The 16,530-nt window shown below is 40.9% G+C and overlaps 1 protein-coding gene across 1 annotated transcript; it reads right to left on the minus strand.

Moving 5' to 3' along the window:
- Nucleotides 1-768: 768 nt before the first annotated feature.
- LOC5566672 (synaptic vesicle glycoprotein 2B) lies at nucleotides 769-14,729 on the minus strand. The gene is made up of 6 exons (XM_001651027.2): nucleotides 14,595-14,729; nucleotides 3,461-3,520; nucleotides 3,234-3,395; nucleotides 2,902-3,064; nucleotides 1,631-2,617; nucleotides 769-1,439 (listed from the first exon to the last, which is right to left on the minus strand). The coding sequence occupies exons 1-6, from the start codon at nucleotides 14,620-14,622 to the stop codon at nucleotides 1,226-1,228; spliced, it is 1,614 nt and encodes a 537-aa protein (XP_001651077.2). The 5' UTR covers nucleotides 14,623-14,729; the 3' UTR covers nucleotides 769-1,225.
- Nucleotides 14,730-16,530: the final 1,801 nt, after the last annotated feature.

Below are 16,530 nucleotides of genomic sequence, written 5' to 3' on the forward strand. Positions count from 1 at the left end.
GTTTAGCCCTTCGGCTCTGCCTATTGTTCACATACATATACAGTATAAAGAATCACATGTAATGTATTCGTTCTTATGTATGTAGAACACAACAATTTGTGTGGGTTGTCAAAAGCTTCAATAGCTTTAGTTATTTGTATAAAACAAATCAGTGGATCACTTTGTTAAATATAACAAAACTTAGAAGAATTCCCAGAAGCACACCTGGACACACTCCTAAACACAGATTTTGAATCCCTCCTTTTAAATCTCGGTGAAATTCCTAGAGAAGGCATTCTAGACAAAAAAAAAACTTGGAAGAAAATCTCGAAGGTTTCTTAATAAATCTTTCGAACGATTGCTAGGCGAAACAAAAGAGCATGAGAATAGATGAACTACAATGCTGGACAAACATTTGAAAAGGGCACATCGACATTGGTAAACATTGGCTTTGCAAGACGCTGTTGAGCCCAATTCAACTCGATCACGCTCACCAATACCACTATCAGGAAGAGCTAAAAAGGGCTCAACAGCAACGTTTCTGAAAAAAGGCTCAAGACCTCTTGGGCCCTTTTCAAATGTTTGTCCAGAATTCGTAGTCGCTAATTCATGAGTGACCATAACAATCGAAATTGCACTGAGATTTACTGTATAGGGACTAAGATTTAATGTGCACAAGTTGAGAGCTCAAAATTTTAAAATCCAAAACGGCGCCGAACACATTTCAGTCATCAGAAAAGGGAAGTTAGTTCAGATACTACAATTATTGTTGCTCTGTATGTGACCGATTTGTTTTAAAACGTTTTTTTTTATTTACTACTTAAAATATTAACAATAACATTTTTTCGATTATCTATTATTAGCAGGTATACATTTCAGTCTATATAAAAGAATAGTTATTTCAATTGTATTTTTTTTTGCAATAAATGTTTTATCTTCATTAATTCTTTGAATAACTAATTACACCAAGTGATCCAATGATGTGTCATTTTTTCCTGAAAGTAGCCATTTTTTTTGTTACTAGCCGAATTTATAAGGCAATAGAAATAGCCTTAAGATAGGCAATCAATTCATGATTCTATTAATTTGTTCCAAAAGATACAATGGTTTTCGACCACAGACATCAAATGTTTGATGTTAAATGGACCGTGCATGAGCAAAGTTCACTGAAGGTGTTAACAATTGTCTTTCTCTTATTTATGTACAGTTTTTTGCAACGAAGTTTCAATTTTTCTTCGCGAATGATTCACAATCGAGATGAAACGCTGACTCTTGGTTCCGCCGTATTGCGCTTGTAAATGTTGGGAATGAAGAACGATAGCACGCCGCATCCAATCAAGGAAACACCTGATATCCAGAACGTAAGCTCGCATTGTGTATCGAGCAGTAAACCCACCATATTCGCACCGACCACACTGCCCAGTCTTCCGAACATCAGCGAAATACACACTGCCATTGCCCTGCAAAATGAAATGAAGCACGTGACCGAGTTATGAGGAAAGATGTTGGGAGAAAATCAATATAGGGTTCATCCGTCAGTACAGAAATTCAGGACATTTAATCTATTTTAGTAACAATGAGCAAAAAGAATTCAGATCATGTCCTGCTAAATCAAAACGGATGGTAACCCTAGATCAGAAAGCGCAGTTACCTTAGATTTGTGGGGAATAAATCCACCGTGACGGCATTTACCACGCTTATACAGTAGCCACATGTCAGCAGAACAAGATACAGCCACATGGCTAGTAGAGGTATGTCGATAAAAATAATCAATATTCCAGATAAACCGCAACAAACGAATACGAAAACTAGGATGGGCAGTTTGCCAATTGCATTTATGATCAATCCAATGACCGCAAATCCCAGGGCATACAACAGTTCAAGGATGAATGAATGCTCATAGGCAATGATGTCCAGCTTCTGGTTGCATTCGGGAATGACCTCTGTGACATTATGAATCAGAGAAGAAACGTCGATTCGGGTAGCGTAGACTGCGTTGCACAAAGTGGTTCGATTAACTCCGGTTTCTTGCAATTCGGCTGCCCTATTCAGGATGTCCGGGAAGAACATGTACATCCCATTGGACGACAAATAGATGCCAAACTGCAAGACGCATATGATGGTCGTTTTGTTCAGATGGGGACTCATGAAGAGGGGCGCCGTCTGGTTCCAGATGAGCTTCATCAAAGCTACGAAGCCTTTCGTATGACCGGTTTCGTTGCGCTGTTTCTTCGTCTGTTGGACATCTGCTTCTTCGAGGATCGAGGCAATTTGCAGGGCTGACTCCTTCCCCCGAGTGTTCAGCTTGTGCATCCATTTGATCGTCTCGATAGACTTCTCGGCGTTGCCTTGAATGAATGTGAATTTGGGGCTTTCTGGAATCTTGAGCAAAGCCAGACCGCACACCAGACTGGGCAATCCACAAACTGCCAAGAACAATCTCCACGGCCGGTAGACGATGTTGACGTACGGAATGGAAAACTCCCACTCTTGATTTATAACGAGAAAGGCAATGCCAGGAAGCATCAGGCAACCGATCCCGAACACGAACGAAGCACCCATGATAGCTCGCGAGCCATCCCGTTTGTTATGGAACTCGCCCAGATAAGCGTAGATCGTCGCAGACGATCCAGAGATGCTGTAACAGTGCAATAGGGTATTAGGAAGATTAGTTCACTATCAGTTCAGACAAATAGACGTATTTCTGAAGAAAGTTGGCTGGATCACTGGTTTATCGGTCGTTTTGAACTCCAATTGTTGGTTTATTTGACATTTTGCTTTGCCATCTTCTGATGTAAATTTTAGACATTTAAAAAATTTCATGGAACGAGCTCACCACGTGGTAGTAGTACTAGTCAACCAGCTATGTGTACTACATTCGTCTTCAGTGTTACGTCGAATTGCCCGTGCAATCATACTTACAAGAACCCTGCCAGGAATCTGAACAACGCAATTATCCAGAAGCTGGTTGTAAAACTCGAAATGACCGTTGCCGTGAACGTTAAAAATAACGTTGGAACGATTACTTTCTTTCTCCCTCGGGTGTCCGCCAGAAAGCCCCACAAATGGGAACTGGTGATAATCCCTTCAAAGAAAGCACCAGAGAGACATCATAAATATTCTGTGACACAAAGTACCAACCAAACAGCCTTGTTGACAAGGTGCTCTATGGAATCGAGGATGATCCTCGGTCAACAATTAAACGATGACGCTCACTGGATGAGGTTTGGACTTTCCAGACAAATAAATCATACCTGCGAATGATACTGCACTGAGAACTCCCTTCTCCTTTGTGGTAAGCAACAGGTCGCACTCGGCTACCGGTATGACGTAACTAATTCCTAAAGTTTCCAGCAAAACGGCCGCCAGTATGGTTCCGGAAATGATGATTATAATGTAGTTGAACTTTCCAAACTCTGGAAATTGTAATTTTTGAAAGGTATTATTCGTTGCTTTATATACATTAATTGTAGTGACTTACTGGCCATTGAGAGAGCATCGTCAAACGTGACATGACGTGGATAAGTTACAGGTTTGGGTTCTGGAATGATAAAACCAAGGCTATTATCAAAACTAAATTTGATCCTAAATTTTGTAAAATCTATTTTGAAAACTTGATATTTGGCGTTGCTGGATAACTTCAGTTGTGATGAAAATGTAAGAAAAATGTGTTATATTAGAATATTGACAAATTTTACATCGTTTAGGCGACAGCAAGTCAGAATTAGCTTATTCAATTTCCAAATGTTCAGGAAGACCCAACTTTTATTCGTCAATAAAACTCCCAATTGTTGCACCAGGGATTCATTTCTCGAGCGCGTCACGGAAAAAATAACACTGAGAAAAACAAATAGTCACCGAGTAACGGAAGTTTATGCATTAATGACTATTTTTAGTCTTCTGTCATTTGTTCTGGGGTTTCCCGGAAGATCATCTAAGATTAACTGAGATTCTTCCTGAAATCCTCATAGAATCCTTTATACGAAATCCATCTGAAATTTATCAGGAAATCCCTCTGTAGCTAATTTCTAATCCTAGCTCGAGCTGTTCCATTCAAATATCCTTTTTTTTGGATTATTCTGGAACTGCTTCTGAGATTCCTCTTGCAATTTCTACAGAAACTCTCTCAGATAATCTTCCAAAAATCCCTGTGGGATTCTTCAAAAAAACCCTTCTAGGATTCTTCCAAAAATCTCTCGGGAAGTCCTCTTAGCTCCTCTCGAAAATCCTTCTAAAATTATTATATTTATCTTTCTGATCGCTCTGTGATTCTTCCGAAAATTTTCCTGGGACTTTCTCTTGGATTATCCCGCAAATTCCTCTTGGATTTTTAAGGAAATCTTCCGGGTTTCATCCGTAAAATTTCCCTGCATTCTGCCAAACATGTTTGAACTATTCTTTCCTTGTCAGATTATTTCGTTCAATTTCTTAGGATTCTTCCGGAAATTCTTCCAGATATCTCTCAGGGATTTTTTAACAATCTTTTTTATGGAAATCCATCTTAAAATTTTCAACAATTTTCTCAGAAATTCTTCCAAAAACTCCTTAGAAATTGTTCGGAAATCCTCCTGCCCCTTTTCTATAAATCCTTCTTCAACTCTAACGGAAATCCTGCTTTAGTTTGTCCAGAAATCTTTCCGGAAAACCCTCCGGGACTCTTAGAAAATACCATTGAGGTTCTTACGGAAATCTTCCGGATGTCTAAGTGAATTCTTCCAAAATTCCTGTGATTTTCCTGAAAATCCAACAGGGATTCCTCTGAAACAGCTTCTGGGATTCTCTTGGATATCACTATGAAATACATCCAAAAACCCATGTGTAATTCTTCCGAAAATGCTCAACGGATTTTCAGATTTTCTCGGACATCCTAAAGTAATTTTTCCAGAAATCGCCCCAAAATTCATTCAAAAATCTCTCTGTGATTCTTTCGCAAATTATCCCAGAATTCTTCCGGAAATCCTTCTACAATCCCAACGAAATTACCAGAAGGATTTTTAGAAGAATTCCAGAAAGATATTCGGAGAATTCTAGAATTATTGTCTGAAGAATCCCAATGTTATCACCGCAAGAATATCAGAACGATTCACGGTAGAATCCCAAGAAAACTTCCGGTAGCCTCCTTGAATGATATCTAGATGACATGGTATTTCCGGATGAAGCTCAAAAGATTTTACGGAAGAGCAGGAATAACACTAGAAACAAAAATCCGGAAGTATCATTCAAAGATATTATGAAGCCTTCCAGCAGGATTTCTTGAAGAACCCTAGGGAGATACTCGGAAAAATAATCACACGGAGATATCTTGAAAAATACAGGAGGAATGCCCAGAAGCATCCTAGAAGTAATTTTAGAAGAACTTACGGACAAATCTTCGAAAAAAATCTAGTGGAAAGTATTCATATGATTCTCAGACAGATTTCCGAAAGTATTCCATAACGTTTTCCGAGTCCCAAAAGTATAAAAAAAGGACGAAACAATTACAGAGGCTTTTTAGAAGAATTCCAGATAGATTTTCTAAAGTATTCCAAAAGGTTTCCCTTAAGAATCCCATGAGTATTACCGGTATAATCTTAGAAACATTTTCGGAAGAATCTCAGAGTTCGGAGGAATTCCAGAAGTATTTCTATTATAGGGAATCTTTGGAAGAATATCCGCTAGAATTGCATCACGATTTTCGGTAGAAACTTCCGTAATATTTCCGAAAAAAATCTATGAATTTATTTTCCAGGATTATAAAAAAAATCCCAAGGAGATACACGCTAAAATCACAGAGGAATTCCTGCAAGAACCCCAAAAGTATGCCCAGAAGAATCACAGAGGAATGTCTAGAAGAATCCCAGAAGTAATACCGGAAGCACAGACAAATATCATCATCATCATCAACAAAATCATAATAATAAACCAAAATGATGCACTAGTAGGGTCGATGTACCAATAGCCGCAAAGCTAAGAACAAAAATTCGTATAAAATCGAAAAATAACGCCAGCGTCATTATTTTTACATCATCTGAGAGCTTTTTATCTTGGTTTTGTGGGAAAAATATGAAAACTACGAAAATCCAAATTTTTGTATTTATTATAGCCTGTTCCACTATAGGAATACATGTCTATAGCAGCTCTATTTCTAATTTCTGTTCCTATAGTAGCACTAGCATCACGCCGTTGGCAAAATACTTATCAAAACCGTATTTTTACAAAACTCACATATTTTTCCTACAAAGTGTGGATCAAAAGCTTTCATTCGATGTAAAAAAAGTTCTTGATTCATCAATTATTTCGTATAATAAAAAATAGTTTCTCTCAGTAGTGCTACTATGGGCACAATATGTTTACTATAGGCGCAAGGGAGCTCAAATTTTAAGCAAAACTAATTATTTCGATCATATTTTTGACAAAATCATGCTGTGTATCAATGGTACTTAGATAAATAGCTCCTGACCTTCACGTCAAAAAATGTTTTGAATAGATTTATAGCAAAACAGTCGTAAAAAACCACTAGTGCGACTATAGGGGACTGTCCACTAAGGGAACACCGACCCTAGTGGTTTCTGAAGTACAATAGGGGAATAGCTGACATTTTGCTCACAAAGTGATTTTTTCTTAAAACATTCAATAATAACATGTTTTTCGGCGGGTTAAGTGCCGTTTTCCTTATCCATCTACATCTAGATTTTGCTGTTATTTTGTGCTGATCTAGTGTAATATTATACATTTCATTTATTTAGTTAACATCTACACAGATAACACTGAATCAACAATTTCACGCCACAATACTCGGTTCGTGGCCGCATCTCTCCATCCTCGGTTCTGCCCCACGCTCGCCAAATCGATACGCACTTGATCCGCCCACCTAGCTCGCTGCGCTCCACGCCTTCTTGTACCAACCGGATCCGAAGCGAACACCATCTTTGCAGGGTTGCTGTCCGGCATTCTTGCAACATGCCCTGCCCATCGTATCCTTCCAGCTTTGGCCACCTTCTGGATACTGGGTTCGCCGTAGAGTTGGGCGAGCTCGTGGTTCATCCTTCGCCGCCACACACCGTTCTCCTGCACACCGCCGAAGATCGTCCTAAGCACCCGACGTTCGAAGACTCCAAGTGCTTGCAGGTCCTCCTCGAGCATCGTCCACGTTTCATGCCCGTAGAGGACTACCGGCCTTATGAGCGTTTTGTACATGGTACATTTGGTGCGGGCGTGAATCGTTTTTGACCGCAGCTTCTTCTGGAGGCCATAGTAGGCCCGACTTCCACTGATGATGCGCCTTCGTATTTCACGGCTAACGTTATTGTCAGCCGTCAGCAAGGATCCAAGGTAGACGAACTCGTCGACCACCTCAAACGTATCCCCGTCTATCGTAACACTGCTACCTAGGCGAGCAGTGTCGCGCTCGGCCCCACCAGCTAGCATGTACTTTGTCTTGGCCGCATTCACCACCAGTCCAACTTTTGCTGCCTCGCGTTTCAGGCGGGTGTACAGGTCTGCCACCTTTTCAAATGTTCGGCCGACGATGTCCATATCATCCGCGAAGCAAACAAATTGACTGGATCTCGTGAAAATCGTACCCCGGCTGTTAAGCCCGGCTCTCCGCATGACACCTTCTAGCGCAATATTGAACAACAGGCACGAAAGTCCATCACCTTGTCGTAGTCCCCGGTGGGATCCAAACGAACTGGAGTGTTCGCCTGAAACCTTAACACAATTTTGCACACCTTCCATCGTCGCTCCTATCAATCTCGTGAGCTTCCCGGGAAAGCTGTTCTCGTCCATGATTTTCCATAGCTCTACGCGATCGATACTGTCGTATGCCGCCTTGAAATCGATGAAAAGGTGATGCGTTGGGACCTGGTATTCACGACATTTTTGGAGGATTTGCCGTACAGTAAAGATCTGGTCCGTTGTCGATCGGCCGTCAACGAAGCCGGCTTGATAATTTCCCACGAACTCGTTTACTACGGGTGACAAACGACGGAAGATGATCTGGGATAATACTTTGTAGGCCGCATTTAGAATGGTGATCGCTCGAAAGTTCTCACAGTCTAACTTGTCGCCTTTCTTGTAGATTGGGCAGATTACCCCTTCCTTCCACTCCTCCGGTAGCTGTTCTGTTTCCCAGATTGTGCCTATCAGCCGGTGCAGACAAATGGCCAGCCTTTCCGGACCCATCTTTATGAGTTCAGCTCCGATACCATCCTTACCAGCAGCTTTATTGTTCTTGAGCTGGTGAATGGCATCCTTAACCTCCCTCAAAGTGGGGGCTGGTTGGTTTCCATCTTCCGCAGTACTGACGAAGGCATTTCCTCCGTTGTCCCGTCCTTCATTGCCTGTGCTCTCAGCACCATTCAGGTGCTCGTCGAAGTGCTGCTTCCACCTTTCGATCACCTCACGCTCGTCCGTCAGAATGCTCCCATCCTTATCCCTGCACATCTCGGCTCGCGGCACGAAGCCGTTGCGGAATGCGTTGAGCTTCTGATAGAACCTACGCGTTTCCTGAGACCGGCACAGCTGTTCCATCTCCTCGCACTCCGTCTCCTCCAGGCGGCGTTTTTTCTCCCGAAAGAGGCGGGTCTGCTGTTGCCGTTTCTGTTTATAGCGTTCCACGTTCTGCCGGGTCCCTTGCTGCAGCATGACCGCCCGCGCTGCATTCTTCTCCTTCAAAACCTCCTGGCACTCCTCGTCGAACCAATCGTTCCGTCGACTCCGTCCCACGTACCCGACGTTGCTCTCAGCTGCATCGTTGATGGCTGCTTTTACTGTTCTCCAGCAGTCCTCAAGAGGGGCTTCGTCCAGCTCACCCTCATCCGGTAATGCAGCCTCGAGTTGCTGCGCGTATGCCGCTGCGACATCCGGTTGCTTGAGCCGCTCTAGGTCATACCGGGGCGGCCGTCGGTACCGTACGTTGTTAACGACGGAGAGTTTTGGGCGCAGTTTGACCATCACCAGATAGTGGTCAGAGTCGATGTTAGCGCCACGATAGGTCCTGACGTCGATTACGTCGGAGAAGTGCCGACCATCAATCAGAACGTGGTCGATTTGCGATTCTGTCTGCTGTGGTGATCTCCAGGTGTATCGGTACGGAAGGCTGTGCTGGAAGTAGGTGCTACGAATGGCCATATTCTTGGAGGCGGCAAAATCAATTAGTCGTAGGCCGTTTTCGTTCGTCAGCCGGTGGGCGCTGAACTTTCCAATCGTCGGTCTGAATTCCTCCTCCTGGCCAACCTGAGCGTTTAGATCTCCTATGATGATTTTGACGTCGTGGCTTGGGCAACTGTCGTACTCGCGTTCAAGCTGCGCGTAAAAAGCGTCTTTATCATCATCAGTGCTTCCGGAGTGAGGGCTGTGCACGTTTATTATGCTGAAGTTGAAGAACCGGCCTTTGATCCTCAACTTGCACATTCTCTCATTGATCGGCCACCACCCGATCACGCGCCTCTGCATATCACCCATCACTATAAAAGCTGTTCCCAGCTCATGTGTATTGCCGCAGCTCTGGTAGATGGTATGATTACCTCTAAACGTTCGCACCATTGATCCCTTCCAACACACTTCCTGCAACGCTACGATGCCGAATCCACGGTCCTTCAGCACGTCGGCGAGTATGCGTGTGCTCCCGATGAAGTTGAGAGATTTACAGTTCCACGTACCGAGCTTCCAATCGCTAGTCCCTTTACGTCGCTGTGGTCTTCGCCGATTGTCCCGGTTCGTATTCTCTCGTTGATTATTCGTTGCTTGATTTTTTTTACGGCTGGCTTGCAGGGCCTGACACCAACCCCCTAGATTTCCGGAGGACCATTCCCCCTAAATGTTCGGAGGACCATAGTGCGCAGTTTAGCTTAGAGTCCTTCTCTGGCACTCGGACGATGATCAGCCGCCCCTGACATGGGGAACAGACGCTGTTGTGAGCCGCTCCTAACATGGAGTACAGACGCTCAAGGTTTGCAGAAGCAAAAGCAAAAGCAAACCCCCCCTTCCCTGTCAGCATACGACCAAAGTTCCCACCGGGGGTTGGTTACCCGATCTTCCCTAAGGTTACTCGTACCCCGGCCAGTACCACGAGGAGGTAGGGATAGGAGTTGCTGGGCAAGAGGCTAAGGACCGCACAAAGGGGTCTATTTTATTCCTTCAGGTACGCGAGGTACCAATGGTACGCCATGCCCAGCCATTTACCAACCAACCAATATTATACATATCCGCCGTAATTTGAGGGTAATGCATATATCGTATTGAATGAAGACAAAAATAACCATTTTAGTTATTCCAATTGACTAGTAGAGAGTTCCGCTTGTGCTGAACCTTTTTATAAAGCATATCTTTATGACGGTAAAGTTAGAAAAAAAAATTATTGTAAATTATATAGAAAATAAAATTTCAAAAACTCGTAGAATGCTTGCGATGTTCATTCGGTGGCCGTCTTGCCCCATAGTGGTGATATATTTATTTTGGATGATATTTGAGAAGCTCTAAAACTAATACTTTTTGAAGTTATTTTCTTTTTAAATGGCACAGTGCTCATGAAAAGATGCTAAACTTACATCATGAGGCTAAATTGGTGGGTTTTGTAAGCTTTAGACAAAGTTACAGAACAATTTTCTTAAGGTGGCACACTTGCCCCATATTTCTGTAGTATCAACATATAATCCATAACCTTGACAATACCTAGAGAAATAAATGACCGACTAGATTCTTAAATATGCCGTTTATAGCGCTAGCATGGCAAATGCGAATACAGTCTAAACTCTACTTTATTCTCAACAATCATCATTAAAGTGTCCGATGAATATGATAGATACTCTGTATGATGTTTGACTTTTCGAGAAAATATCCAACATTCTATGCCAGTGTTGATCAGGCTAGAGTATACTGCGTGCCCCTGGCTGAGTCTAGAAGTTCTCTAACTGGATTCAGGAGAACCCTTACGGGATCCTATGTTTTTGAAATGAGCTTCTGAGAATTTACAGCCAATTCTTGAAAATACTGAGTGAAATCTGGATATTCCCATCGGACATTAGGGGTTTCCTGCGGGATTCTGAGAATGTATTTATAATTAGTTATTAGCGATGCTGTGCGAAATCTGTCGATTCCTTGTAACCTCTTAAAATTTCTAAGGCGTCATGTGAATTTCCCGTGGAACACGATGGATTTCTATTTGTATTTTAAATATTTCCGACACAATCTTGAGGATTCTGAATATGATTCCAGCGGAATTTGGTAATTGTTAGTGGTGGTCTGGGAAGTCCTTATTAGCTTTTGAGAATTTCCATCGGCGACAAGAGAATTTTTAGCAATATCGCAGCGGAATCTTCAAAATCTAAGCGATAATACAAAAATTCCTAGAAAGCTTTTGGATAGATGTCAATTACTTTCTGACTCCTTAAAAAGATCCTGTGGATTTCTAGCGAGCTACTTCAGAGTTCTAGCGGATTCCTGTGTATTCTTAATGGACACCTGAAGATACTTATCGGACTTTTAGGGTATCATAGCGGGATTCTGCGAATTTCTGTTGAATTCATATGGTTGATTTACAACATTCAAGCTCAACTTCTAAAACATAATTAAAAATCTATTCAAATTAAAGTGAAGAGAAGCTTATTTGTGTATTCTACGAAATAATTAACTACAGTTAAGAGGTACGGCTAGCGGGCCGTATATTGACCATAACTGTTCTATACCATTTTATCCATATTTCTATGGAAAATCCTATTTAAGGCTTAGTCAATATGCTGTTGTACAGCAATGGATTTCAGCTGTTTTTGTGTACCCTTTTGAATGTAGTCTATCATTTGATATGAGATGCCTTACTATGCAAGAAATATAATCTAAGAGTCATTTTCAAAATACTTAATTTTGTCAATGTGGCTTTAAACATAATCTGATTTGTTTTGTTTGTTGAATTGGAATTATAATTCGGTTTTTACCACTTAAACATGTTTTTGTAAATACGTTTCCAATGCAATGTATTGTATTTCTGTACTGCCCTTAACTGCATATTTGTAACATTCGACATTTTTGACGATTACGAGTCAATACCGTGGAACATCATCAAATCATCAATACTTTCGACTAACTTATTAAAATCTGTGAGATTGTTCTAGAAAATTCGGAAAAAATACCAAGTTGTTTTGTCACATTGCTTAATATAACCGCATAACAGTCACATTGAGATTATACATGGCCCTCGTAATGTTGTGACAAAGACATTTCTATCAAAATTATTTTCTGATCATTCAACCAATATGTGAGATGAGCTGTACAACATTTCAGCTTCATATAAGCATTGTTGAGTTCTTGATATTTTTTTTTGAAATTTTGGGACCTTCCCATACTGACGAGAAATTCACAATTGGTACTCCATTTACTCAGTGCCTACTTTTGTCGAATGTTACAGATGGTCGGGGTTCTGCTAAACCGCACCAAGTGCCATTTTTTCCCAAATTGAGTTTATTACACCAAAGGGCTGCAATAATCATTACCTCTCTACCATAAAAATGTCGTGTAATTTGAACAATTCCTTGTAATCTTAGATCTCAAATTTTGTTTGGAAAGACACTTAAAACTGTAATTTTGTTCAGCCAGAGTGAACCATCAACCAATGCACGTCATCAGAGGGAATTAAATTATCAGATATAAAGCTATATTTTCCAAATTCCTTCTATAGCCTTACCATTTATCCATTCCAAGCAACTCATAAGACATAGGCTAGTGAAATTGGGCAGCAATTGACTAATTAAAATTAAATATTGTTTCGGTGGCGTTGATCTATTTTCTTTGAAATTTAATCCAGCCACACCGCACTAAGTACTGTTTATCTGAAAATCACATTTAGACATGAAGTAAAGGCATTTACAGACAATAAATACTTGCATTTGTTTGTTATATAATATGTTATTCAATCCACACAGAAGCAGTAATTAAAAAAACGAAATAATTCATTCTGATACTATGTGAACAACTCAGGTGGACTTGGTGCGCTTTAGTTGTTCAGAAAATGGCAGTATCGCCATCAAACCCCGTCAGACAAAGTGCACATTATTTGATTCAAGTTTATCACCACTCCTTCAAGAAGTGAAGATGACCTAGAGGTAGCACACTTGATTACCACTCAGAAGGCACGAGTTCGAATCCCGATGAAACTTTTTTTCTGTTCTATTCGATGATAATGGAAATCAAACAACTTTTAGATCCCGTGGTTATTTTGATATTGCAGTAAAACATCAGCAGGTCAATGTACATCTGAAATGATGGTCATTCCTGGTGAACACTTCACGCATTGAACTGTGAACTTTATCAGCAAAACTGCTTTGGCAGAGTCAATTCATAGTTTTCTTCGATCATTAGAATCTATGTTTGAACACGTGAGGACCTTGATTCAATACATACGAATCCTTCCCAATCATAGTACATACACATGTGACATGGATTTCAACATGCACGGTGGTGATGAACATCACTTGTCTCCAATTTTACTTGTGTTGTTGAAAACTATGAAACACGGCCAACCATACCGAACCAAGAACCATATTTTTCAATTTTTGTTCAGCCAGAGTGAACTGAGTGCTTCATATTTTTTTAACGTGTCGGTGTCTTTTTTAATAAAAACCAATTACATCGTTAATTTATGATGATTTACCAGTATTTTTAATCTCGGTTTACTTATTGGACACTGTTAATCGCATGTGAGCGACTAAAAATTAAAATTAGTCATCCGCTATAAACTATTACAGAAAAATACTTTAAATTAAAATATCTTGGAAAAAAGATTTAGGCACTTGGTGCGGTTTAGCAGAACCCCGACCAGATATGCAGTTATGGGCAGTGTATTCGTACACTATTTTGAGGAAATGTCCAGTTCTTGAATGAATATCATTTATGCGATGATTGTTTTTACTTTATTCATGTATACTAATAGTATACATAAAGCTTATATGACGGTTCTATAGATTTAAATCATAGCCCTTTCCTACGGTTATTTGCTTCTAAATGGACCGTTCGGTAGTCTGACCATCATTTGATTCCATAATGATGATGTTACAATATCCAAATGATATTCCTGAAATTGGTTTTTGGCAACTGAAAAGTTCTACTTTGTTGTCAAAAACGGAATCCCAATGTAGATGAATATTTTGAACGGTTCCAAACACTATTTGCAAGAATCCCAATGTAGATGAAGATTTACTTTTTGGGCACACAAACACGTTGGAACACTCCAAAAACACGATTGAAAGAATTTCCAAAATCTAATAACCCGTTCCTAAGCCATTTCGTGACACACAAACACCATTCCATTTTCATTTATAGATAGATAGATAAAAGAGCAACCTTTAATTGCTTTCGAAAAATATTATCTGATCAAGGTTTGTTATACACTAAAAATACTATATGAATATGTAACACTCTCAGTTTGAATTTTCTTCACATGTATTCCAGAATGAGTTTTGAAATCCAAGGTAAACTTTATGGGCACATTACTGTTTTTGATAAATATAATTGAAACAGTTGTATCACACGTTAAAGGACATAGCATTTATGGCTTTCGAAACCAGTGCGCTGGAATCACCAAACTGCTTTATCACGAATCTTACGGTCTCAATTCAAATTTTCTTACAAACCGAACCACTCACCAGGTATGGATTCGATCGAGTTTTCCATTCTGTCTTGCTTCGATCACTATCGGTCACACTATCCGGAAATCTTAAACTAAAAGGCAGCCACACCTTTCACCCGCCAGGAAATACTTCAATGATCGTCAAACATCCAACTCGCAACCCTTTTATCAAAGTGCGATCTTGTTGCAGTCGGGATCGCATATCGTAAATCAACCGGTGACGAGTAGCGCGCCTGAAATTAAAATAATAAAAAAAAATGCCGCCGCTGCCTACCGACGGCTGGACGCCTTATCAACAGAAAGATCTGGCCGCGGTAAAGCAAAGAGAAATGTGCAGATACAGGAGACCATCAGAAACAACAGCCATCCCCTTATCAACAGTTCTTCACCGCTTCAGTCGGGAAGCGACACCGGAGTCCCGTCACCCACCGCATTTTCACGGGATGCATCTCGCGCCATTTATGGCACCCCACGCGGAGTGGAATTTTTGTATCCGTCCAGAGGACTACCCCCTGAAGTCGTTTGGCTCTCTGATGACGCATGCATAGCTCAGTGACTTCATGACAACATTTCCTACATTTTGGGTCGTCATCACGAACCTACGTTCCCTTTTCCCGAAGAGCGGGCTGGCCTTGAAATTGGAAAACATCGTATTTCTTGAACGTTAGTCTGGATAATGCGACAAGATAACCTCGTTTGTTATGACGGATAGGGGTACTCTGTTACCATTTCATTTGCTAGCTTATGTCACAGTGAAATTTCCATAATTATGCATGTAATAATGCAACGTTATTTTTAAGATACACAATCTGTTACCTATTTTTCAATGAGTGATCGTTTGAATATGTAAGCTTACCTCAACCTTTTTGGAAACAAAACTTTGAACTCGTGGAAGTGGAATCGTGTAAAAAAAGTCTGGATTTGATGACCTATGGTACGGTCTTCTCGCTCGTTTCGTTTTCTACGAATGCAAGCATGACATAGAGTATTCGTAGAACAGTAAGCTGATAATGCAATTTTGTTCCAGTAGGGGCACAATACAAAAAAAAAAACAAAAAGAAGAATATGTTGAAAGCGCAGCGACTGAAACCACAGCAAGCCATGACTTTATGATACCTCAAATTATTTCAATGGACCAATGCACGAGTTCACTAATTTGACGTTTGAGCGGTGCCGAATTCACTCGTTGCCATGGTCACGTAAATAACACAGCACCGCTCAAACGTCAAATAGTGAACTCGTGCATCGGTCCATTGGTCAGTTGTTAGTTGACCACTTAGCAAACTAGTTGTTTTATTGTGATTGGTCCGTCCTGTGTCTTCATGTCATTGGTCATGAGTTATTACATTCAAATCTAAATAGTGTTCGAAAAGAAATTTTTCCTCCGCTACAGTTTTGCACGTACCTAATAAGAATTAGCATGTCCTCTCCGTGAAAGTGTTGTTGCAGCGGGAGCAACTCTAGAAGGAAAGCGACAAGGAAACGTTGGCCACGATAGTGGATGAGAGCCCATAGCTCTGAAAACACATCACGAGAAAACCACGATGGAGAAATGGGTGATCCTACTCCGTCAAATCACGAGCCTAATTGCCTAAGTGGCGGAAATTGGAAATTCTTCTTCTTCCTGCTGGAATGACGTCTCAATTGAAACGAAGCCTGCTTCACAGCTTAGTGTTCTTATGAGTACTTTCTTAGTTATTAACTAAGAGGTTTCTTTGCCGATTGTAATAAAAAAGGGTCCTGCACGTTTTGCACAAATTTTGCAACTCTGTGCCCTAGGCGGGCTCTGGATACAGAGTGCAATGAACTCGCCTTGTCTGTGCTTTAGCTTTCATCACGGTGTTCACGCGGAATTCAATATGAATCAGTGTCGGTTGGAGTACGACTGGTACGACGGCGAACCGCATATGCGGTCTGTACCAACTGAATGTCGTTGGAAAATCGTTGATAAG

This window comes from Aedes aegypti, chromosome 1 (assembly GCF_002204515.2).
Source record: "Aedes aegypti strain LVP_AGWG chromosome 1, AaegL5.0 Primary Assembly, whole genome shotgun sequence".
Classification (NCBI taxonomy): Eukaryota; Metazoa; Arthropoda; class Insecta; order Diptera; family Culicidae; genus Aedes; species Aedes aegypti.